Raw genomic sequence first — 25,672 nt, forward strand, 5'->3', positions numbered from 1 at the left:
GGGTATCTGGTCAGATGGGACCAAAATTCAACTTCTTGTCTTTAAGGCAAAAGGCTACATGTAGCCGCTTTTTACATCGTCACCTCAGTGAAACATGGTGGTGGTAGAATCATGCTGATAGGAATTGAAGTGAAGCTACAGAGAGTTAGAGGATAATCCCGAAAAGCTGCCAGAGGCTATTGAAGACTTGAAATCGATGTTTACCTCACCTGGTGTTTAAAATGACATTTTTCCAGAAGGGGGACCCCGTGCAACCCGAGTCTGATCAGAAAGAAACTGAATCAGAAAGAGCTTGACGCTATGATGCGGCCGGAGGAAGCATGCTGGACTCCAACCAGCAACACCCGGCTCCGTGACACCAGAGCCAGCACCGCATGACTCCAGTTCACATTCACATTCCCCCAAACAGATTAGCCTTTGGTCACGTCAAAGCGGCATTAAACGTCCCGAGAGGGAAGATGTATCACTTCGTGCGGTTTGTATATCTGAGAAGAAAACATGCTTGTGTCTCTAACAATGTTGTTCTCCCGCTGTCCGCCCTGAACTCACTCAACCAAACAGAAATCACTTGAATGTTGGAAGTGTAAATAATTGGATGATTAACAAGAATAGTAATTATTTTTGTAATCAATTAATCTATTGATTGTTATGACGATTAATAGGATTAGGATATTGGCACATTTTGCAGATTTTCACGAAACCAAGTTAAGATTTTTTTTTGTTACACAACACTGGAAGTATATTTTAAAATGCAAATCACAGAATTACTTTTTTCAATAAGAAAACAAAGATGACCTTGCCAAACATCCAATAGCACATTATTCCTCTAATGAAAGACTGATCATTTGTAATAAATGGACAGCAAAATGTGGTTAATAGGATTTTTATTTTTTTTTTTACAAACTTTGAACAAGATTAAACTAAAAATGCCACTTGAGGAGTTCTGGTTAGAACATATTTGCAGACAAAGAAGGGTTTTCATCTTAAATGCAATAAATATATATTTTTGTACAGTTTTGGCTTAATTACTGCTCTGATTGTGTTCTTTCAGCAAATTGGCATTTTTAAGATTCTGTGTAGTGCAGTTAACAATTACCTGATTACAATTATGTCAATGATTTATTAATTACATTAATTGTTTCAGTCCTATTGTGAAATAAGAGACAGTTTATAATTTTTAATCAAAGGATATGAAGAACAAATCCAAACAATGTTTTTTTTTTTTCTGACTGAATGACTTTACTTTGTTCATTCACACATCTTGTTCCTCTGACACTTTCATCTGGAAGAACTTTTTAAATCAGGGGAAAGCAGAAACACATGAGAAATGTGTTTATTTCTTAAAACAAATGTACTCATGAAAAACAAAACCAACATACACACTGACACATGTCATCTATCTCTGTAAAGCTCATATCACCCAAGCCTCAGCATCAGTTTCTGAACCAGGCGGGTCTTTTCCTGGACCGCTCCACTATCCTCTTCCCATCTTCCTGCTCGCTCAGCGTTTCCCCCTCATACAGGACGACCGTCTCCACGGTCGGGGCCCTCAGGGGGCCACCTTCCATTTCCTTGATCTGCTGACGTATCAGACCGGTCTCCTTGCAAATCTTGGCGTAGCAGAAGCCGCAGAGGATGTGGGTCTGCTTCAAATGACCGCACTCTGGACACGGCTCGATGTTTTTCTGGTTGAGCAGACAGAAACAGCAGAAGGAGTTAATAAGTTAATAAACCACATAGAACACAGCATGGTCAACTTTTTTGGACATCTCTTTAAAAGTAGTATTACCTGAGGATGAATAGGTTCATATCTAAATATTTTATGCTTTGGAAAAAAATATTATAAAACCACATCATTACTTTACCATAAATACTGAACTTAATGATCTTTTCAAAGCAATAGTGGGAAATTTAATTTTAAATGGTTGGCACTGTCATCTCAGCTGGTGTGACAAAGTGAGCTACACAATGTTTAACGTAAAAAAAAGCAAACACGCTCAAGCGTTTTTTTTCCTTTTTCATAAGGTAAATTATTGCTGAAATATGCACAGTTTTACTTTATGTATCATACAGAAGCAGTTCATGCTGTGTCTTGTCTCAGGCTATGGACTCAATAACAATTGTATCTAAATAATCAATAATGAGGGGAGCAAAGGACAACTTTGCTTAACAATCCAAGAGAAATTTGGTGCTCAACAGAATGTTGGAGGACAATTGCCACAAGGCAGAAGTGATAACTATAGTTCCTGAAGTATCAAAACCTTGAGATGGTGGGTCCAGGGCAAGGAAACAAAGATCTTATCCCAAATATGAACATTGTGAAGGTTTTATTTATTAAATTTGATGTGTTTCTTTAAACGGTTTAACACCGAAACACTGACTGTACATCTAAAATGTTACACACCACAAACCTTAAGCTTACAGGGGTGTGTCTATGATGGAATAGGAGCTCTAGTAATACAAACCAAGAAACCGTGGCAGCTAGATGTACCTTAACTTTGACGAGCTTTCTTTCATCTCTCCTTCTGGTTCTGTTGACCTCTATGGTGCGTCTCTTCTTGGGGGCCGCCATCCACAGGATGCTGTCCAGGAGGCCGGAGGCCTGCTCTGGGCTCTGCTCCTCATCCTGTTGGGGGTCCTGCTCGATCTGGGGGAGAAGGCTGGGACCATTGACTGCCAGAGCTGGGGCTATACACGGACAGAGAAACAGCCACATGTTTACACGGAGTCAGGCATTAAACAGCTTACAACACGGACGAGCACCAACAAGGCGACAAAAGCTCACATTATGCCTTGTTATTACAAAAGGAAGTGAAATAACAACGACCTAATTAGGTTTGTGATTAAAACAGCTGCAGCCTTTGTTTTTCCGGCCTAATCTCACCCAGCTGCGTGTCCAGTCCGGATATTTGGAGAAGTCTGCTTTCAATGCGCAGCAGAGAACATCTGAGGCTGTGGACCAAGGCAGATAAGTTCATCATTTTTATTTCAGCACGTTTCTTCTCCTTCAGACATTACAAACACCTCACGGTCACCGGGATTTCTTCTTCTACGTTGATTCGATGTGCGATTGCCATCTAGTGGGGGTTTGTCCAAACTGCATTTAATCCACCCATATCGGGCTTTTTACACGAGTTTTTGCATCGAAACGGCTCCTCTTACATCAATTCAATATCCAAATGTTTTTAAAATGTCTTACTCGGTTAGAAGAAACTGAGATTGTTCATTCTCAACTCGGCAGACCGTCACAGAAAGAATGACAGAACGCCATTTAAATTAAAGTTATATTAATTACATTAATATGAAGGATATTCCATTTAACTAAACTAAACATCCTTCTGTCATTTAAACATTAAGCTGTAATATTAGTATAATCATAATACAGGCATAATGAAGGGCAGACTTTATTTCACATGTATTTTATGAAGATTCCACCAGAGGACGCTACACCCGTAAGTGTATTTGGAGTTTCCTGTTCACTTTTGCACAGAAGAAGAAGAAGAAGATCAAAATGGCGGAGCGTGGCTATAGTTTCTCTCTCACCACATTTAGGTAAACTTTATGAAAAAAAGCAAGATAATTCTTCTCAGAAATTTCAAATTGTGACGTGAAAATGTTTTCTTGAATATTAGTATGATTTAGAGTTTCAGTGTGATCCGTTTAAATACTGAGAGGCTTTCTTGCTAGCGGCTGGAGTTGATGCACTGTCATTGTCGTCCAATGAATCGGCTATTAGCTTAACGGCTAACTTTTAAATATTAACTTTTAAGATATTATAGTGTCAAATTCCATCGGTTGATAAAATAATAGTAATTATAGAACTATTTTGTGATTGTAAAGAGTTGAATATAGCTGTGTTAGAAGTTTGCTTTGCTAACTTAAACAGAAATCAGTTTCTGATTTTACTTTCAGTTTCGTCTTTGTCAGGTAGTTTATTTTTTTAATTCTTTAATGCATCGACAGGTAATAGTTTTGCTTGCACGTGGATGAGCTTAGCTCCCTTCCAGCCTTCAGCAAAAATATCTAAGCGTGATGTTTGTGCTCCTGCAGCCCCTCGGGTAAACTGGTCCAGATTGAATATGCGCTGGCAGCTGTAGCAGCAGGAGCTCCTTCAGTTGGCATCAAAGGTAGGAATCATGGAATCTGCTGCTCTAATGAAATTTCATTCAGTCGAAGGGGATATTATTGCTTCCCTCCTGCATAAAGAATTGTCGTTGAGCTAAACTTGTGATTTCTGAGTTGTATTTTCATGTGGATGCTCTGCTCTTTGGATTTGATCACACTGGTTATCTTATTATAGCTACCAATGGAGTGGTCCTCGCTACGGAGAAGAAGCAGAAATCCATTCTGTATGATGAACAGAGCGTCCACAAAGTGGAACCCATTACCAAACACATAGGCATGGTGTACAGTGGCATGGGACCTGACTACAGGTAGGGAGACTTTGCCCATCTGGATGTGAAATCTTAACAGCTTGAAGCCTAACATGGATTTAAAAATAAAACTACGATTAAAATGAATTTCCAGTCCATGCATTATCATGCTTTTTATAACTGCACAAAATCAAAAATATTTCTAAAATGTATTTTGTTCATTTGCTTTGTAAGGTTAAGAAATGTACTTTATCCATAGACTATGACATCATTGTTTTGGTAATAAAACATTTGAGTCTTGACCTACATAGACAGACTAATATGTTTCTCATCATGACAGGGTTTTAGTGCGACGAGCCCGGAAGCTGGCACAGCAGTACTATCTGGTGTACCAGGAGCCAATTCCTACAGGCCAGCTTGTCCAGAGGGTGGCCTCTGTAATGCAGGAGTACACACAGTCTGGGTACGTTTGAGTAAACACTCATTACAGATACTAGCGGTATAGTCACTTTATTTAGCAGTAGAAGTTGGAAATGTCCTAATTGGGATTTTTTCTTATCCTAATTGTTGTCACCTAAAATGCAAACAGCTTTATTGGTTGTTTCTAAAAGCGCATCTGACTCGACACACACAGCTATAGTCTTCAATAAACTTACATCTTGTTCCTGTTGGGTTTTATTTTCTTTCATTTTGTTTACCGGTTTGTCAGAAAAGCTGGGATAACATTAGCTTGTTTACTCTGTTTATAATCGATTCATTGATAATTCTGCTCATGGAATATTTAAGGGTGGCTCCAGTTAAGTTACAGAAAAAGTAAAGATTTTTGCTTCGAGCATTTTAAAGTTGAATAATTAGCTTTTTGACAGCTATCTGAACATGACATTTGGAACAGATCATATTGCATACTCTTTCACTTTGAATGTCTCTATAAAGCATGAAGTACAGACTTATAAATTTGCCTAAAGTATAGTTCATAGTTTTACTTGATGTGTGCCAAAGTATTCCCTTTCTTCACTTGCGTCCTGTTTTGGACAGGATGCAGAATAAATTCTTCACAATATAGTTCATCCTTCTGAAAATCTTACTTTGTAAGTTGTGGTTCTTCACGGACAGGAGACTATTTTCAAATTTTATTCCTAAATAATTTTTTTTTCCTCTCTAGCGGAGTGCGTCCATTTGGTGTGTCACTGCTGATAGCTGGTTGGGATGAGGATCACCCCTACTTATTCCAGTCCGATCCTTCTGTATGTTGCTTTATTTTCACATTGTCTGATAAGTTGTTTTGTGCTTTTGCCAGCAGAACGTTTAGAAAAATGAAAATTGGATAATTGATTATGTTTATCTTTTAAAGCTATATCTGTCAGAAACATGAAAGGCTCCCAAATATCAGTATTCTGTTTTTGTATTACAGGGAGCATATTTTGCATGGAAGGCCACAGCCATGGGAAAGAACTACGTCAACGGAAAAACATTCCTTGAAAAAAGGTACAGGTTGAGAATTAAATATGAAAGTTATATCCAATACATTGTCAGTGGATATACATTATGAATTTTATGTGTGGAGTGTGATCACACATAAATTCATAGAGCTTATGTGTGACCACACAATTTTCAGCATTCTGTGGTCGCCGTTCCTTAGCTCTTTGTATTTCTTTTCAATCCAGGGCTAAAGAACAGGTCATTTTTGTTAACTCATAATTTATTTTTCTGATATTTTCTATTAAGCTCTTTAAAAGTCTGAATCTTGGAATACTGTTTTTAAATAGGTTAATCATAATAATGACTGATTTATGAGTAAACATTTTGTTGTTTGTTGTCTTTTTCTCTCTCTCTCTTTAGGTATAATAATGACCTGGAGTTAGAAGATGCCATTCACACAGCCATCCTTACATTGAAGGTAGATCAGATCTTATCAGCATCGCTGGAAGCATTAAAACATTTTTGTTATTGTGTTTACTTTCAAATCCATTATTAACATTTGTCCGTCTTTGTGCTTTAGGAGAGTTTCGAGGGTCAGATGACAGAGGAGAACATTGAGGTGGGAATCTGCAATGAGGCTGGGTTCAAAAGACTCACCCCGGCAGAGGTGAAAGACTACCTGGCAGCCATCGCGTGAACACACCCTCTCTGAAGGGCCATCTGGCTACATTTCAAAACAGATTTAGCAGCACAGTGGCCAATTGACACAAGGAACAGAAGAGTATATCCACAACAACATAATGGAGACATGCACATCTCTATTGACCATTACTATGTATGAACATATGTCTACACAAATGTTCATACTTAAGGAGATAAGAAAATAAAGGAGCTTTATCTTAACATGTACTCTTGATGTCATTTGTGACAACTGGCTTGTGTGCATGCTGAAAAGGTTTTGAGCTCTGAGAGAAATCTCAGGTCTTCCATTGAATCTTCAATTCGTACTCCTCAAAGAACTGCGATGAGTTTGAGGACACACCTCTTCTGCATAATACATTTAGCTAAAAAACATATTTGTGTAATAATCAAACTTATTAGAGGTCATAACGAATGTTTTTCTTTACATTCAACAAAAGATATTTTTATTCTTTTAATACATTTGAGTTGGATTTAAAAAAAAAAGCAGGTTTTGAAGGATTCAATGGCTAGGCTTGAGATTTTACAGTCGAGATCTGATTGCTGTACAACCGTTTTACATTATGTACTTTTTTTCAGGCTTGATACAGTTCCAAAATTTGTATTTTCTCCACTGTTATGTGTCACTTATTCAAATAAAGAATGGTGAACTGTTAACTCATTGCTTCTACTTATTACATTTTTATTTTGAAAATAGTGCACAGTGGTGGGGCTGGTAGAGCTGTTTCCCTGCAGCAAGAAGAAGTTCGATTCCCGGCCCGGGGTCTTTCTGCAAGGAGTTTGCGTGTTCTCCCTGTGCATGTGTGGGTTCTCTCCGGGTTCTCCGGCTTCCTCCCACAGTCCAAAAACATGACAGTCAGGTTAATTGGTCTCTAAATTCTCCCTAGGTGTGAGTGTGTGTGTGAATGGTTGTGTGTCCAGTATGTCTTTGTGTTGCCCTGCCACAGACTGGTGACCTGTCCAGGGTGAACCCGCCTCTCGCCCGGAACGTAGCTGGAGATAGACACCAGCAACTCTCCGGACCCCATTAGGGACAAGGGTGAACAGAAAATGGATTGATGGATGGATTTTAAAATTAGTTTAACAGCAGAATTATTTATTTATTTTTTTTAGATGAGCGCGCTCTAACATTTACCGGAACACCTTGTGAAAGTATTTATGTATCCCTCCGCTTCTATTTTGTTTCTGTGTTTTTATTTGTTGTGAGTTGTACGGTAGTGACTGTAAAGCGTATTCAATCGCACAACAGTAGTGTTGTTTTCGAAATTTAAATGAAGTTTTCGGTTTGATTTAGTGCGAAAAATTAGTCTGAGCTCTGTTTGTGTCAGCGGAGGAGTAGAACTCCTGTCCACATAACGCCCTGATGACGTTTATGGCGCCAGAAATCAAGGGTTCGGAGAGGAAGGAGTGTGTGTCAGCTGGAGAAGACGGCGCGTTATTTGTATTATGTTGACGATATTGTAAACGTAACACTCGTGGACAGATTTCTCCATCATTTGTGGTTGTAATAAAGTCAAGATGGTGGTCCTACGCAGCAGCGGTGGTGTCGGAGTTGAACCGGTGGCCGCTATTCCAAAGAGAAGGACGACGGAGCTGGAAATGAGCCCCGACTTTCTGTCGCTGATTCCCGCCTCGCAGAGAAAGTCCGCCCGGGTGACTCGGTCCTCTCGGTCCCTGAATGACAGCTTCAGCAGCCCCGAAACCAACTCAATGAATGTAAGAACATGCGAGGATAGCACTTGTTTAGAGGACAAGTTGTCGTTAATGGTAACTTAGGTGTGCTGCTTTAGCTAACGCGCCAAGCTAACTAGCTCAGCCTCTGCAGCTTCTCGTACAGCTAGAGCGCATCGCTGCTCTGTCCTTCAGATTTAGTAGAAACTTTTTTTTTTTTGCGCTGTTGTTGATACGAGGGTAAAGATGATTAACGAGTGATGCAGATAACATACACAGTAACCTAGCGCTTTTAACCTGTTTGTTTCCTGGTACTCTAAAAATATCAAACACAAAAATGCTGAACCACTTTCTTCATCCCTCACTTTTCAACCTGGATCTCAGACCTGAGAAACTGATTATAATCAAGACTTGTACTTTCTATAAAGTTTGAACTTAACTCAGCTAAGGTATGGGGAAATATATATTTATATATTTCTCTACTTTATACTTTATCTCATAGTCTAAATATTGTATTCACTCGGTTCTTTGCCCATTGTCCAATGGGCAAAACTAATCTATTTTTGAGCTTTCATCAATTCGTCCAGTCTTACTGTTTGTTTTTTGCAATATTCTGACACTTGTCTTTCAAAACCACCATCCACTTCTTAAACTTCATCCACTACTAAACTTGATTAAATGCAATAGTTCACTTCTTTCCTTGAAAAATTCCTTTTACTTTTCTGTCATTTTAATTTACTTTATTCTTTCTTCCTGACCTCCTTTCGTTGCCTAAGTTCCTGTTCCTTCAGTTATTATTTCTTTATATTTATATTTCTTTATATATTTCTTTCTTTCTATCCGTCCTCCCTCCCTCCCTTTTTCTTTTTATTCTACGCCTCTTCCTTCCTTAAAGTAATTGCTTTTTTAATGTTTTATTCTTCAAACATTATAGCTGTAGCAATATCTACTATAAGTTAATACACTTTTTGTGTTTCAGATCAGAACATAAATACAAACAGTGAAAGTTGTGACTGGAAATGTCTCAATTTTTTACATTTTTACAATTGTAGGGAGTCTAGACATCTTGAATCTTCTTTATGAGACTAAATCATCTTGAGTTTTTGGTTTAAATATAAACTTAAGCTCTCCGTAACTGTCTCAGGGTCACAGGGACATGAAGCAGGACGATGGAAGAGGTCTCGGTCATTCCCTGAGGAGTCGAGGACAAAGAGTGAAGCTGGAAGTTTCTTTTGCTGACATGGAGCCCAAGACCAGCTCTCCTGTGGATGAGGACAAAGCAGACGGCTGCTGCACCAGGTGAAACGTTTGTTTAGTCTACGTTTGAATTCTACAAACACAATGATCTGACTTTGTGTTTTCTGTTTCTGATGACCAGGAAGTCCTCCAGGCTGCAGAGGGAAGCAAAACCCTCTGGTGAGGAGCAGCACCGCACCACTGACTGTGTGAAAGCGTTCTGTTTACTGGATGGCTAACCCTCAATGTAATCCTTCCTGCCAGATGTTCCAGATGAGGCAGAGGGGTCATCCACGCCCAAGAGGAGTCGTTTTAACCTGCAGAGCCGGGAAGTGGACGAGGAAGAGGAGGAGGAGGATCACTCGGTTCGAAGAAGCTCCAGAATCACGAGATATAAACTGAACTCCCGCAAACAGTCGGCGCTCTACGATCGCCTCATTACCAAGTGAGTCGAGCAACATCCAAACCAGTTCTGTCGATTCAGCCACCTTTATTTCTCTAGTTTGATCTATAACATTCATATTGGCCTATAATTGTACTGAATGCTAACTTCACAGTGCCGTTCGGAAAGCATACATAACATGTATTTGTTGGCATTATATGTGATGTACACAAACATTCACCTAGTTTTTAAATAGATAGTAATGTTTTACAATATTTTTACAGTTGTATAATGGTATGTTTATCATTTGTTTTCAACCCCCCTCCCCTTTAACTTGGACACTGCTAAATAAAGTTCAGTGCAACTGATAGTGACAACTGTCGAGTTGTGGACTCAAAAAGCCTGGATTGTTGTGGAGAAATGGCGTTAAAAGAGGCAAAAGTTATCTCTTTTGCAATTTGCCAAAAGTAATTTGGAGGACACAAACTAGTTATAGGTCTGTTGTCACTACAAACTTTGCTGGATAAAGAAATTACTGCAAAAGGTGAAAATATTGTCGTTTTTGAGACCATTTTTCAAGAACCATTTTTGAGGGTGGTGACAAACGAAGCTTGGCTTCAGCCTACTCACTTTTATTGTAAATTATTGGTTTGCAAAAAAGCGGGGTGGGGTGGGGGGGTTTCTTGTCAGAAAATTCAGAAGACTTGAGATTGGGAAGTTCACCTTGCAGCTGGAGAATAACTGTAAACATGCAGCTGGAGCTGCGATAAAATGGTTTTAGACCAGAGCATAGTCATCTGTTAAAATAGAATCAAAGTCATGGTGTAAATCAAATTAAATATATAAAGATGGATTCGAGGAGACGTTGTTTTGTTCTGTGAGCGTTAAGAGACATTCCCCCCCCACAAAAAAATCTTTGCTGTGATTTCTTCTCAGCACCGCTGAAGCAGTTCTCCAAAAGATGGACGACATGCAGAAAATGAGACGCCGGCTGAGGAGCAGAGACAGAGAAAACACAGAAGAGGTGATGTGTGTTTGTGTTTTTGTTTTTTTACAATGCTCCCCGAGTTTGAGCTCTCTGCTGTGTCAGTCGTTTCAGGATTTTTATGTTTCGTCCTGACAGGTTGGAGTCTACGGCTCAGGCAGAATGAGGCGGTCCCTGAGGACAAATACCAAGAGTAATAAAACCGAGGAGAAGAACCAAGGTGAGGAGAGGAAACGAGGTGGAAGTGCTTCAGAGACGCGGTCGGGATGCATCTCGGCGTCGGAAAGATCCAATCAGCTTCATTTACTTTAAACGAACCTCAACTTCCTGAAGACTTTTATGTCCTTCTTTACACTGTCTGTCTGTGTTTTCATTTGAAACTCAAGATGATGATGATGAAGATGATGACAACAGTGAAGATGGAGAAGAGGAGGAGGATGAAGACGGCGAAGATGACGAAGAAGAAGAAGAAAACCACCAACGATACGACTTCCGGCAGAGGAAGACTGTAGTTCGCTACCAGGCCCCGTTAGATGGTACCGCGTCTGTTCAAAGGGATCACTTTAATCAATTATTGATCTCTGAAGCTTGGATGAGTGTCTGTATAAAGAGCACGGCTTTGTAATGATCAATCTGAATGCGAGGTAGAACTACTGCCGAAGCTTACCAACAAGCTTTTTGTAATAAATGGTTGTAATGTTGTTGCAGAACCGCGGGAGCCCAGGAAGCGCAGCATGTACTTCAAGGAGCACTCGTCTCCTACGAGACGGAGGTTCAGGTTCAGCTCCACGGCCCCCAGGAGCCCCTATAACCAAAGGAGAACCAGCAGGTTGGTTTTCCACTCGTCTGGACTTTTTTCAGACTTTAGGTTATCAGAATGGTGCGACGGAAAAGTTGAGCGGTTTTTAAAGTCTTGTGACTGTAACCTCTGCAAAACCAGAAGCAGGTAGCTGACCCATGATGCCTAGATCTACTTCTCCCTTATTATAAAAAGTTAGCCCAACTTTCCTAAAGATCTCTACCAAAAAATCTCTCCAATTTCTATTTGTCTGTTTTGTTTTTTGTTTTTTTCTCATTGGCTTCCCTCCCAACCTCTGGAGTAGTTCTGAGAGGTAAGACCTTTACTGTGTCTTCGTTGGGCTCTCGGTTTGTCTGTGGGGTGCTGGATGTGTTTGTTAGCATTGCAGGTGTTGGTGATTGGCTCTTTCTTCTTTTTTAAGCACTTCTGTTGTATTAACACTAATGCTATCTTAATATGGCTGAAACGATTGATCGTGAACACATTTTTGAAATAACCGTCAACTAATTTAGTAATAATTGATAATTCGTTAACTGTAGTTTACAGACTCCAAAAAAAAAACGCCATTTGCTGAAAAAACGAGGAGTAACTGAGTCAAAGCTGTACATAGTATATCTATATTTTGCATTTAACGTGAGATAAAAACGCCTTTGTTTGCAATTCCATTTTACCCAAAACTCCTGAAGCAGTATGGTTTTAGCTTTGCCCGGATCAAAGTTACTACAGAAATGCTATTTGTTGCATTTTAGGTAATAAAATGCTTTTCTTAATTAAGACAAAAATTAACTGAATTGCTTGTTCATTTGCATTTTTTTTAATGCATTTCTAGTGTTGCATAAAAATGTTAATGAAAAATCAGTAAACTGTGCCAATTTTATTTTTTTATCTGATTAATCACCAGAATAATCGATTAGTAAAATAATCTTTAGTTGCAGTCCTATATATTAGACCTGTCACTGGAGTCCAATGCGTTATTTTTACTGTCACCCGGGGTTGCACAATACAAGGAAAACATACAACATGATCATGTTGGTGAATGTTGCGATGCCGATATGTTTAGGCATAAACGTGTTTGTATTTTGTTAGCTTGATCCAACAAACAGGAATTGTTGGATCAAGTTTAATGGTCTGCATGTTGCATCGTTTCGCAGTGAGACAGGAAAACTAATCTAACATCTTTTTCTACCTGACAGGAGACGACACGCCATCCACAGCAGCGACTCCACATCTTCTTCCTCGGATGATGAGAAATTCCAGAGGCGAAGGAGTAACAACCGGAGCAGGTCGGTCAACAGGTGAGAGAAACGAAAACTGGTGAACCGAGTTCTTGATTTCTATTTCAAACCTCATTCTTGAATTTTTAGCACTTGAGGATGTGTCATCTGTGACTCTGCGATTACATCAGAAAGAATCATTAAAATTTAGCTATTTAATGGGTGTTTTTGTTTTGTGTTTTATTAATTTTTTTTGTTTTTTTGAAGATGCCTCCCTATGAACCTCGTGAAAGAAGACCTGCTGGGGATCCAGAAAGACAGGATGAAGATCGGAGCCAGCCTCGCTGACGTTGACCCCATGCACATCGACAAGACGGTGAGCTGCAGGAAGGATGAAGTAATGCATCCAAACGCTAAACTTATTTTCTCAGCACTTTGAATGTATAGTTACAGGATGGGTTTAGTGTGAAGCATAAGTACTTCTTGAACTTTGTCACGAAATAGCCACAAACTTTAATGTATCTCATTGTGATTTTAGTTAACAGATTAACACAAAGTGGTCTACACCAAGGAAATGTAAATGAGATGTATAGGGTTTTTTTTTTCTTCTTATGGAAAAAGCATGGGGAAGAAATCCTGACAGAAGCTTGTTTCTCCTGCTCCAGGTTCGCTTTGACAGCATTGGAGGGCTGAGCAGACACATCTCGGCCCTGAAGGAGATGGTGGTGTTCCCTCTGCTCTACCCAGAGGTGTTTGAGAGGTTCAGAATACAGCCACCGAGGTAAAAGTCACGAGTCCTGTGGAAATGGAAAAATAGCGCTGTTTGGTGGCTGAATAAAAATGCCTCAAGACGGAAGCACTAGTGAACTCAGAACTACATTTTTATTGGAAAAAATGACTCAGAAAAATCAGTTGATAGCTGTGAATTGTTCCAAAATGGTAAACTTTGGTGTTTATGGTCTCTTCTTGGTATGTTTTATGTGCATATCAATCATTTTCCTCATTCATAACACGTTTTCCTCCGCTTTACCGCCGTCATGTCTCCTCCACAAGCATAATTTCTGTGACCCCTCTTGTTTCCAGGGGCTGCCTGTTTTACGGCCCTCCAGGCACCGGGAAGACCCTGGTAGCCAGAGCGCTGGCCAACGAGTGCAGCCAGGGGGAAAGAAAGGTCTCCTTCTTCATGAGGAAAGGAGCGGACTGCCTCAGCAAGTGGGTGGGAGAATCAGAGCGACAGCTGCGGCTGCTGTTCGATCAGGTAAGCCCGAGCTCTTTAAATGACATTCTCTTTTCATCATTTTATATTTATTTAACAACCAATTAGAAAAGGAAACATTTACCAGTGATTTCTCATGTATAATCTGACTAAATAAAACCAGTTTGTCTCCTACAGTCATGAAGTCATGGTGTGCAGTCAGTGACTGTTCCTGTGTGTTTTAGGCCTATCAGATGCGTCCGTCCATCATCTTCTTTGATGAGATCGACGGTTTGGCTCCAGTCAGATCCAGCCGGCAGGACCAGATCCACAGGTTTGAGTTCTTCTTTTGATCCAGCTGTAGCTTTGAGCGGAACCAAAACATCAAACTAGATGCAACTCCATATCCTGCTGTCCCTACGCTTCTCTATAAGGAGAGGAGCTAGAAACCTGAGGTTTTATCGTTTAAAGTTTGCTCCTGTGTCTGTAGCTCCATCGTGTCGACCCTCCTGGCTCTCATGGACGGGTTGGACAGTAGAGGGGAGGTCGTCGTCATCGGAGCGACGAACCGCCTGGACTCCATCGACCCAGCTCTGAGGAGACCCGGACGCTTCGACAGAGAGTTCCTGTTCGGTCTGCCAGACAGAGAGGTGGGGAAGTTTTTAATCAAGCAACAACAACAAAAAAATGTGCTGGGCGATAAATCGGTTTTATCAATTAATCAAATTTGCTGTTTCTGAAAATTTGCATTTAGGAAATTTGAGATTTCATTTTGACTTATCCACTTGTAGCTTTGGGATCCTTGAACCTGGACTACAAAATCTTAGTGAGGAATAAAAATTGTGGAAAAATGGTTTATTTTATTTCATATTGCCCAACCCGATAGTGACGGCAGCAATAAAACGAAACATCAACAACAATAATCCTGTGTCTACGTATTGTAACTCGAAATAACTCTTGCAAAATTTTCTGCTTTGTTGATCTTTATTTTATTTATTTTTCTTTTTTCTATTTTTTTCTTTCTGCTGTGTAACATTTAGAAACGTAAATCTTTTCGGGTTTTGTGAAATGAGGAGCAATGTTTTCTTAGAAGAATCTGTTTAAATGAAAATAGTCAGTTTTGAAATTGTAAAATTTTTGTGTGTTCAAAAGTTTTGTTTCTGGACACTAAACATCTTGCTTCTGCGTAATTCACAGGCCAGGAGGGAGATTCTGACGATCCACACCAGGCAGTGGACCCCTCCACCCTCAGAGGCCTTCCTGGAGGAACTGGCAGAGAAATGTGTTGGTATGTTTTTTTATGTAGAGGCAGGAAACCTTTGGAGCAACAACAGAAAGAAACATTCTTCTTTTTTTTCTTTTTTTTTCTAAAATACTGTACTGATTTACAAGCGTCATCCATTTCCTCGTCTAAGGATACTGTGGAGCCGATATCAAGGCGGTTTGCTCCGAGGCAGCATTGTGCGCTCTGCGGCGCCGCTACCCACAGATCTACTCTTCGTCCCAGAAGTTGGTTCTGGACGTGAACTCCATCGTCATCGCTAGCAAAGACTTTACGTGCGCCATGTCCAAGATGGTACCAGCTGCCCAAAGGTAGAGCAACGAAACTTTTGGTTTCTCCATCGGCTCTTAATCCTGCAGATGTTTTGTTGAATTCTTCCTCTTGGTCTTCAGGGCGATGGTGTCACCAGCGAAGGCCTTGATACCTGCCATCCGGCCTCTGCTGAACGCCACCCTGCAGACGGTTCTGCACACGGTGAGGCGAGTCTTCCCACATGCAGATCAGGGACTGAAGAGGAAGAGAGAACTAGGTGCCTTGTTTTTTTTTTTTTTGTTGGTATTTTCTCCACTACAGAGAAGAGCATCATCTTTATTGTCATTCTGTGGGGTTCTTTGTTTGCAGATGTGGGCTGTGGGACGTCAGATGAAGACTTGATGTTTAGTGAGGAAGAGGAGGGTGACGTCGTCTCCAGTGGGCCGACCTCCCAGTCTCGGTTAAAGCTCCCCGCCGCCAGCGGCCTGCTGGACCTCAACGGGTAAATCAGTCACTCTTCCTCCGAAAATAACTTGAAAGTATTTATTTACTTCTTGTGTTGAGTTGAGTAAAGCGTAAGGCTGAAATGATTAATCGTATTAATAGTTATGAATCGATTACTGAAAAAATTGTCAACTAATTTGGTAATAGATTCATCATTATTTGGAATTTACACACTAAACCACATATGTCAGAGTCACATCCGGCCCGCGAGAAGATTTTCTACGGCCCCTGGGATGATATTAGAACCGGCCCGCAGCAAGCCGGCACCCCGTCTGAAAAGATGCACCCCCCCCCGTTCGATCCTCACAACGCGCGCACCCCCCCCCCCCATTCCCCCCCGGTCCGCTGCACTAGACCAAATGCGTCATTTAAAAAAAAAATCTCAATGAACATTTGATCAGTCCGGCCCTCGGCTTGTAGCAAAATTTTTTATTTGGCCCTCCGTCCATTTGACTTTGACACCCCTGCACTAAACGATAAACTGCCATTTGCCGAAAAATGGCCCAGAGAGCAGTCATTAAGTCAAAACTGTACAAAAATAAAAAACATCTTTTGTTTGTAAATATGCTTTCCTCAGGACTCCTGAAGTGGAATAGTTTCAGTTTCATCCAGTGGAAATTGTGTAAAACGTCATTAATTGTTTGATCCAAAAATTGGTCTTTAGATTATTCCAACACTATGTTAATGTAATGTCAAGCATAAAGCCTGAGCTTTTCACATGTTGATGTTGAAAGTGTCTTTTAGCTGCAAACGCATCCTTTGCTGCAAATGATCAAGCGCTCACTAAAGAAATAATGCATCCTTGCATTTTATGCACTAAAATGTTTATTTTCTTTTTTAAAAAAGGAATCGAATTATTTTGTTTGGTTTCGTTTGGTGTATTTTTAATATTGTATAAAAAAAGCTTTAAGTGTTTTTTTTTTTTTATCAGAATAATCATGGTGTTGCAGCCATAGTAATACATAATTTAAATATAAATCTTTCCTACAAACTGATATATATAATATAGGATTCTCTTTGGTATAGCCGTTAATAATAGCCTTGTATGATTTTTGGTTAAATGTCTAAAAGTTACTCCCCCTGGCAACCCGTCCTCCCATGTAGGAGCGTGCTGAGTCAGCCGACGTCGTACCGTCCCAGGCTGCTGCTGGAGGGCCGGCCGGGCTCGGGTCAGAACTCCCACCTGGGTCCCGCTGTGCTCCACGCTCTGGAGAAATTCACGGTGTACACCCTGGACATGGCCGTCCTGTTTGGAGCCAGTGTGACGGCGCCCGAAGAAACATGCGCGAAGGTGAGAGGGAAGTTTTCTGAATGCACTCTGATGTCAGATATTATCATGAAATATGTCTGCCTTCTCGCATTCAAACATAACATTATGAACAACGCTCTAAAAGTCACAGATTCTTTCTTTTTTTGTTTCTTTTGCAGCCTTGTCAAATTCAGTGTGTCTCTTTGGTAGACATCACTGGCCAAAATGGCTGCCACATAAACTGTAGTTCATGGGCCCCACTTCCTCTCATAATAGCAAATGGGGACAAATCTGTGCTACAGACAATCTCCTCTTAATTCATCTCGGTGCTGAAAAAGGTGAACATGTGAAGTTTAAACTGTTTACAAAACCCTCCATTAAGCTTGCCACAATAAATCAATTAATCGCAGGAAAAATTAACACAAGCTCGCTGGTTTCCATTTGGATGATTGTATCTTTTTCTCATGTCTCTATCAAAAACTGGATGACAGAAATTTTCAGTCTGGTGCATTAGTCTCTATTTGTCTCTGTTTTGAAGGTTATCCCTGTTTACAGAGACTCCAGTTCCCATTTTATATGTTGTTTATTTATTTTGGGTATTTAAAATGTCTTCCAGTGTTAAATGTTTAGGTAAACTATTCCTACAAATATATTCTTGCATTATTATGCCAATAACATTATATTACTTGAAAATCATCTCAAAGCAACAATAACCTTTATGCCCAATGGCAGCTCTCTCAAAATTGTATTTTTTATTGTTATTATTATTATTTTTTTTGTCTTATAACATGCTGCTCTTCCAGGACCAGCACTGGAGAATCAGGTTGCAATAATTTCTTAAGGGAAAATTCTGTTTGGCATAAACTGAACAATTCTGTTTTTAATAAACAGACCAGGTATAAATGGATATCTTGAATTTTTGTTAGTCGTCTTACTTTCCCCGACTGAAAAAAAGGCACATTTTTTTCTAGTTTCTAATAACCTGATCAACCAGTATTTGCTTGGCTTTAATGTCCAGAATCCATGACACTTGTCCACCGACTCTTCGTGTCCTGCTTCCAGCTGTGAGTCTGAATAGCACAACCAGAAACTGATCCAGTTTGATGCTCCCCAGATTTTTGTTGAGGCCAAGCGAACCTCTCCCAGCATCCTGTACATCCCTCACATCGGCCAGTGGTGGGAGACGGTGGGCTCTGCGTTAAGGGCCACCTTCCTGAGCCTCCTCGGCTCCATTCCTGCCTTCTCTCCCATTCTGCTGTTGGCCACCTGCAGCGTCCATCACGACCAGCTCAGCATGGAGGTACGCCGCTGTGAGAAACGTTTATTTCACGGAAGTGAGATATTAATCTGCCGTCATGTTCCAGGTGCAGGAGCTGTTTCGGGTCGAGTACGGAGAGGTTTTTCGTGTCCCAGTCCCCACCAGCCAAGAGAGAAGGGACTTCTTTGAGGAGATCCTCCTCAACCAGGCTGCCAAAGCTCCAGCCTCTAAAAGAAAAGCTGGTAAGAAATGATTATCTGAAATCATAATTCTGTTTAAGAAAAAAGAAAAACGGGGGTTTGTTCAGGTGCTTGAAAGGTTTGATTAGGTTTGGAAAGTGTAAAATGCTTGATGTTGCTTGATATTCAAACTGCACAGTTTTGTTGTAAAGTGGAATTTGATGGGGTTTTTCAGAAAATGTTATATACAGTTGAAACCTGATATTTTCATACATTCAATAAAACCACGGATAATTTTTTTTTCTCAGTGACTGAAGTTAAATCAGACTAAACTTTCCGTGTTTTGCATCAGTTAGAATCACCTAAATTATTTCTTTTTGCCATTTTTTGTGACTTTCATTGTATAAAGCGGCGGTTTTCAAAGTGTGAGGCGCGCCTCCCCTGGGGGGCGCCAGAGCACTTTAGGGGAGGCGCGGTGCGAGGGAAAAAGTAAACCGGAAAAGCTATCTGCTTGCTGTCTACTGATGTGAGAGAAACGTCTTTTACGCACACGATCAACTCTGTGGATTTAGGAAAAAGTTGGTAGTGGGGTGCGCGTGTGGAGCGGGGATCAGTGGAAATGTTTTCCTCCTTAGAGGATGTTTTGGCCAGTGATGTCAGTAACGTTACTGACGTCGGACCACTTTTTTCCGTAACGAGTAATCTAACGCGTTGCTATTTCAAATCCAGTAGTCAGACTACAGTTACTTCTCAAAATCATTTTTGCGTTACTGTGCGTTACTATCTTCTTTTGTTATTTAATCGTATTTCCTCTACTCGTCTTGTCGAGTGACCGACGTCTCTATGCGACAGAAATGTAAACAATGGAGGGAGATGCCCATTTTGTTGGTGGAAAAACTGGAATTATTTTGAGTTTCTGTCGACAAGTCCGATTATTATAAGCGGCTTTGGGCTTCATTTTTTAAAAGTCGCTTGCAGATTTAATGAGTGGCGGGTTGCGCCTTTTTGGGCTCGTTTTTGAACGTGAAGTTGCTCATTTGGGCTTGGAAATAAGCAGAGACTCACAATAAATCCCAGAATTTGTCCATCATTAAGCTAGTTTTAGTCAGTCTCTCCCTGTTCATCATTTCCCGGATGATCCGTCCCGCTGTGTTTTTGTTAATGTCAACTTAATTTATTACCTCTCAATGACATCGAGCTTCGCGTTGTGCTCCAGAAAACTGCAAACATCGAGACCAATATGAACAGCGCAATAAACGTGAAAACAGCCACGAATAAACGTGTCCGTAGTTGGCAATAGTTATAATGGCAAGTTAGCACCGTTATAATTATTAATATTACGGTAAGTGTCGCAGCCATCGGAGCTGTGGAGCTGCAGGAGGAGCTCTGTGCGCTGCGACATCAAACTCAGGGGCGTAACGCAGAATCTGGAGGCTGGGGGGAGGGGGGCTTTAAAATCCTTCTTAGAGTTTTCCAGACAACAGTGGACCACACAAATTACTCATGTTTTTTATTTTTTGTACAATCTCCTCTTCAGTTCAACCTTATCAGTGGAGACACATTGTTGATGTTACCATTATAAAATAACTTACAATTAAGTATTGGCAAAGCTCAATGTGATTTTCACAGGAGGCGGAGCGTTGTTGTTAGCAGCTGCTGAAAGTAACTAAAAAGTTACTTAATCCTGCAGTTAGTTACTTTCCTGCAGTTAGTTACTACTTGACTTGGAAAGTAACTTAGTTACTTTCCAAGTCAAGTAGTCAGTAATATAACTAAGTTACTTTTTCAAGGAGTAATCAGTAGTCCGATTAAAGTTACTTTTTCAAAGTAACTATGACATCACTGGTTTTGGCCAGAGCAGGGCTGAAGGTGGAGTTTTTAGAACTCCCCCCCCCTCCTCCTCCCCGGGGGGGTGGGGGGGTGGGGGGCGTGTGGAGGCGCAGCAGGCCTTAAGCTCCTTGAAGGGGGGCTCACCCTTTCATACTTTGAAAACCCCTGGTATAAAGCATTTAGTTTTAGCTGAAAGGTCATTTATCTTAACACAATTTGTTTGGATTGTTTCACTGTAATATTTCTAACAACTTAATGACTTATTGATCGTCCTACAGTCTATACATTGAACAAAGTTGGGGGGGGTTTTTTGCCAAATTTTGTGTTTTGTTCTTGGACCAGTGAGATGTGTAATGCGTGTGTGAGAGAGAGACTTTTCAGAACTTAAAATTTAAGACCTTGTCAGTGCTGTTGAATGTGGAATACTATCACAAAAATTAACTGTAGTAAATGATATACAGTAGCGAATCAAATGTCCTTTTATAGTTTCTATCTTCAGAGTGTGGTGCTGGAAAAGTTTGAAATTCACATTTTAGCTTATTTTTGCATCTTCTGAATCCTCACTTGCCAGTGCTCCGTGCGTTGGAGGTGCTGCCGGTGGCGCCCCCGCCTCCGCCTCGACAGCTGACGGAGGAGGAGAGTCGGCGGCTGGACGAGCAGGAAGAGGACACGCTCAGGGAGCTGCGGCTGTTTCTGCGCGACGTCACGAACCGCCTCTCTCAAGACAAACGCTTCAAGGCTTTCACTAAACCCGTGGATTTGGACGAGGTAGCCGCCCAGGCTTCTCTCCTCCAGTCGCTCTCAGTGACATTTTTCTCCCCAGAAGTTTGGCTTGTTCTCTATTAACGACGCCACGTGTGTTGCGCAGGTTCCGGATTACGCCGAAGTAATCAAGAAGCCCATGGACCTGTCCACCGTTCTGTCGAGGATCGACCTCCATCGATACGGCACGGTCAGAGAGTTTCTCCAGGATGTCGACCTCATCTGGCAAAACGCCCTGGAGTACAACCCAGACAGGGACCCTTCAGGTACCAAATATACACAACATGTGCAGCGTAGAGAAAAGGAAGCAGATTAATTCATCTTTACAACAACAAAAAAGTGCGGCACAGATTTTTATTTAGTGGAAATGCAGTCCAACCAGTTGGTTTCATTGAATGAATGATCCAATTGATAAATAGTCCATCTGTGTGATTTAGACTCTGTATGAAAACAGCTGTTGTGAGAAGGTCTCAGGTTTTTTTTTTTTAGAGGACATAAATGAACAGTTTGATTCATTATGGGAAAAGAGGAAAAAAGTGTGACCCAACTGCAAGCGTGTCGAGACGTGGCTGCCCGCTTAAACTAGCAGAGCAAGCTAAGAGACTAGCAAAATGAAACGGATTGCTGAAATGCTGTCAAGCATTTTTAGTAAACAAAAATGCTACACTATGGGTTTTTTTTCTTATCAATGTGAAAGCAGCAGCATGCAAAACTAAACGTGTGGAATAAAAATCCTGAACGGTGAATGAAACCCCCGAAAAACTCTTGAGTCTTAGAAATGGTGTAAAAGTTTACCTTCTACCTGGACAAACGCCCTACACACACAGCCAGAGTGATTGAGATCAGTAGTTTTGTGTCTGAGTCAGCGCCTGAAGCTAATCGAGAATCTGTTTTGAAAACCGACTTTCTTCTGTCTCCACTCAGTCTGACTGAGCTGGGGCTTTTTAGGAAAGAGAAATGTGCCTGGATGCACAAAGCTGGAGCATTCACAGCCGTAGTTGCAGAAAAAAGTGGTCAAACACATATTTGCCTCAGGTTCTTCATTTTCCTCCTCTTCTCAATCGCGCACTACTTTATGTTGCTTGATCAAAGAAAATCTTGCTGAGATACACAAGTTTTCTGTAGTAAAAGTGAAACGATTCTTTTTTATTATTATTATTTTTGAAATGAGCGCACTCTTGTGCTACTGTGTTTCCTGCAGATCGGCAGATCCGTCACAGAGCGTGTGCGTTGAAGGACACCGTCCACGCCATCATCCGAGAAGAACTGGATGAAAACTTTGAGAAGATTTGTGAGGAGATTAAAGAGTCTCGCCGAACAAGGGGTCAGTATGTGGCTGCTTTTCATCCACAAGTTGTCACTTAACAGTTGGCTTTAGGATCTTGGAAGTTTCTAAAAATTGCTAAAATCTGGAATTATGATTATTAATTTGAACCATTTCAGGTTGCTCCACTGCCCGGTTCGCTCCCTCTTTCTACCACGTTCTTCCTAAACATCCCAGATCTGCTGCAGGCCCCAATAATTTCACCCCACACAGCGAGCCGGTTGAACCCACTGTTGCTGCTGCCAGCAGTACAGCGGTCTCTGCTGTTACGACACCCAGAAACACAGGTAACAACATGCTTAATTAAAGGGGAAAAAACCTGCAGCTTTAAGGTTTCCCGTGATATTTAAATATTTTTTCTGTTGCCTCAGTGCATAAGAAGAAGCGTCGGAGAAGTCGCTGGTCCACTGGGTACATAGCAAAGAAGAAGCCCTCCTCGTCCCCCCACGTATCCAAGGACGACGCTTCCGATGAGGACGAAGACGATGGGGATGATGAGGACGAGGCTGGGAAAGAAGGAGCAGCAGAGAATCTCAACGGAGAAATTAAAGAGGGTCTGATGGACGTCGAGCCAGGAAGTGCAGCAGATCAGGAACGTAGTTCTGAGCCGAACGGTCAGGAGGAAGTGACTGAGAAGAAACCAGGTGCTAAAGAGCAGCAAAACCGGCATGACGAAGACGGACCAGGAAAAGACGCCGAAGCTGTCCGGCATCAGTCAGAGCAATCTGGACCTTTCACAGGGGGAGACGCAGACGAGGGCGTCTCTGTCCGCACGAAAAGGAACGACTGCGTGGAGGGAGAGGGAGACGCTCAGAACGCCATCGCGGCAAACATGAGTCCTGCCGATCAGTCAGAGACGCAGGTGGAGAGGAGTCACTCCGCTGACGATCAGAACAGCAAACGGGTCACAGGAGATGAAGCAGAGCTGGACAAACCCGCTGAGCCCATGGTGGTGGATGCAACAGAAACCTCCACCACCGACGCGGTGGCCGCTGCCAGGAGCGAGACGGACACGAGCGCAGGTTGGTCATCCTTCGTCATGTTACAAACCACTGAACAATCTGAAAAGTGTGTCATGCATTTGTATTCTGCCCTTTCGCAGCCAATACTTGGTAGAGATTTTCAGCAGCAAGTCTTTTAGGGAGTGCGTCTGACAGCTTGGCATAATTTTCTGGACCTCCACAGATTCTCAATTAGATTTTGGTCTGGACTTTGACTGGACCAATCTTTTTGCTTTTTATATAAACATACGGTGTCCAAACCTTTTGGACACCAAATCGAAAGTACTGGAGCCAATCATTTCTTACCAGTTAAAAACGAAAAACGTGGTGTTTTAAATATTCTCTTTACTCTGTAAAGAGTGTCTCAGATGTTTCACTTAATAAGACAGATGCACAGATTCATAACTTTTTGGATGACATCTTTGGTATTTATTTATTCATTTTTAGTTACTCCCAGCAGCAAAAATTAGAACTTTGTTTAAAAAACTTTGTTTTATTCAGCCAAGCTTAGTGAGTGGGTGTATCCACGCCTGTTTTACGTCAAGACTCACTTGATGTTTGTGGCCCCATCCAACTATAATACCAGAAAGAAAAAAACATGGCAAATAAAAAACGATAATTAAAAAAAGAGGTCTAGAAATGTTCACAGACCATCTGAATTTATCCAAATCCGTCAGTGTATTCATCTCTGAAAGGCAAAGCCTGGTGATGTTTGTAGGTTTCACAGTAGTCCACCAACTTCTGTAGTTGTATCACATAAAGTCAATGTAAAATACATTGAAACGTGGATTTTTGAAACAATATCAAAATTTAAAAAGAGTAAATAAAGAAAAATTGCTGCAAATACAGTTGGCCTATTATCAGCCAATCAGGTGACCAGATGGAATCAGCGTTCTATTTTCAGCCTCCCTCTGCCCCTCCACACACTCGTCTGTTTGCCTTTGGGACTCCCAACACAACTGGCATCCATTGCTTCAGGCCTTACAAATAGGATAGTGATGCGAACAATAACATTACTGTGAGATAACAGATTCATACAGACTAATTTGGTCTCTGTGCCTGCGTGGTTTTTCCTTTCAATCAAAAAAGTAAAGAGGTGCTGGCTGTTCTCATTTCCTGAAAACCCCCCGAATAAACACTCAACGTTCCGTCTCTAGATATTGTTAGAAATCAAGGAGGAGATGAAACGGTGCGCATCAGTCAGCGTGCCTCTTTTGTTTCTTGCCCCAGAGAGAAACGTGAGACGGATGACCCGTGCCTTGAAAAACACGGTGCTGCAGCAGCACGTGATCCCAGTGGACAGAGCTCTGCAGATTCTCAACGAGGAGAATCCTCCTCTGGTCGTGGACCGAGACAAGTTGAAGGTTTGTGATGTCAAAAAACTGTACTCTTATTTGGGGGGGAGGAGATTTAACAACATCTCTGATTACCTTGATCCGTCTTTTTCTTCCTTTCTTTTTAACCAGGAGCTACTAGATAAAGTAGTGACAAAGACGGAAGACTATGAAGTCTACAAGCTGGAGAAACTCTACGCTCTGCTCTGCCAGAGCATCTACAGACACAGACAAGACTACAACAAAACGGGACTGATACAGGTTGGTTTGTCCATTTTTATTGATTTCAGAAGAGCATCGTAGGTCAAAACCTGATATTTATAGGTATTTTTAAAAGATTTCTCTGATATAAAATTCAGTTTTTGAGTTTTATTTCAAGTCCGACTTCTGTGCTGTTGTTCATGAGGGAACATATTTCGTGCCAAGTATGTGTGTGACGTATTTTCTTGTTTTTATCAGGAATTGGAGCAAGAGATTGAAGACTTCTGACTCTTCAGAAGAAAAAGAAGAAATAATCTTTTTCATACATGTAAATATTCAGACAACGGTCCTATTTTTTTTGTAGAAAATGATTATATCTGTGATTTAGCTCAAAGTTTGTATCACTTCTTGTTTATATGTAATTAAAGGGTTTTCCGCCTGTTATTGTGCGCCTTCCCTTTGTTGCGCGACAAAACGTTTGAACGGAGTGTACTGTCGCTACTGACAAGGAAGCTTTTCTCAG

The 25,672-nt window shown here is 41.1% G+C and overlaps 3 protein-coding genes and 1 non-coding gene across 6 annotated transcripts; 3 read left to right on the plus strand and 1 right to left on the minus strand.

Moving 5' to 3' along the window:
* Positions 1–1,317: 1,317 nt before the first annotated feature.
* Positions 1,318–3,026, minus strand: mrpl32 (mitochondrial ribosomal protein L32). Its single transcript, XM_044117819.1, has 3 exons — positions 2,885–3,026; positions 2,492–2,688; positions 1,318–1,685 (listed from the first exon to the last, which is right to left on the minus strand). The coding sequence occupies exons 1-3, from the start codon at positions 2,979–2,981 to the stop codon at positions 1,434–1,436; spliced, it is 546 nt and encodes a 181-aa protein (XP_043973754.1). The 5' UTR covers positions 2,982–3,026; the 3' UTR covers positions 1,318–1,433.
* On the plus strand, positions 2,933–7,148 carry psma2a (proteasome 20S subunit alpha 2a). The gene is made up of 9 exons (XM_044117810.1): positions 2,933–3,086; positions 3,491–3,552; positions 4,051–4,127; positions 4,301–4,433; positions 4,714–4,836; positions 5,536–5,617; positions 5,785–5,858; positions 6,213–6,270; positions 6,373–7,148. The coding sequence occupies exons 1-9, from the start codon at positions 3,063–3,065 to the stop codon at positions 6,487–6,489; spliced, it is 750 nt and encodes a 249-aa protein (XP_043973745.1). The 5' UTR covers positions 2,933–3,062; the 3' UTR covers positions 6,490–7,148.
* Positions 7,149–7,854: 706 nt separating this feature from the next.
* LOC122831513 (ATPase family AAA domain-containing protein 2-like) lies at positions 7,855–25,593 on the plus strand. Of its 3 annotated transcripts, none has more exons than XM_044117743.1 (30): positions 7,855–8,207; positions 9,307–9,461; positions 9,541–9,578; positions 9,663–9,843; positions 10,717–10,804; positions 10,904–10,985; positions 11,152–11,301; positions 11,474–11,594; positions 11,869–11,877; positions 12,758–12,859; positions 13,046–13,154; positions 13,444–13,559; positions 13,862–14,036; positions 14,219–14,307; positions 14,464–14,623; positions 15,171–15,261; positions 15,389–15,566; positions 15,648–15,784; positions 15,877–16,009; positions 17,116–17,302; positions 18,375–18,560; positions 18,625–18,760; positions 21,099–21,295; positions 21,396–21,555; positions 22,491–22,613; positions 22,733–22,900; positions 22,985–23,635; positions 24,845–24,978; positions 25,081–25,209; positions 25,408–25,593. In XM_044117743.1, exons 1-30 carry the CDS (start codon positions 8,010–8,012, stop codon positions 25,435–25,437), a joined length of 4,413 nt encoding a protein of 1,470 aa, XP_043973678.1. In that variant the 5' UTR covers positions 7,855–8,009; the 3' UTR covers positions 25,438–25,593. The 3 variants fall into 3 exon arrangements, with proteins under 3 accessions (XP_043973678.1, XP_043973680.1, XP_043973679.1); XM_044117745.1 differs by having other exon boundaries at positions 11,167–11,301; XM_044117744.1 differs by lacking the exon at positions 11,869–11,877.
* LOC122831885 lies at positions 17,435–17,568 on the plus strand. The gene has a single exon (XR_006370784.1). It is a non-coding gene; the product is annotated as a small nucleolar RNA SNORA5 (small nucleolar RNA).
* Positions 25,594–25,672: the final 79 nt, after the last annotated feature.

The sequence above is a fragment of the Gambusia affinis genome, linkage group LG05 (assembly GCF_019740435.1).
Source record: "Gambusia affinis linkage group LG05, SWU_Gaff_1.0, whole genome shotgun sequence".
Classification (NCBI taxonomy): domain Eukaryota; kingdom Metazoa; phylum Chordata; class Actinopteri; order Cyprinodontiformes; family Poeciliidae; genus Gambusia; species Gambusia affinis.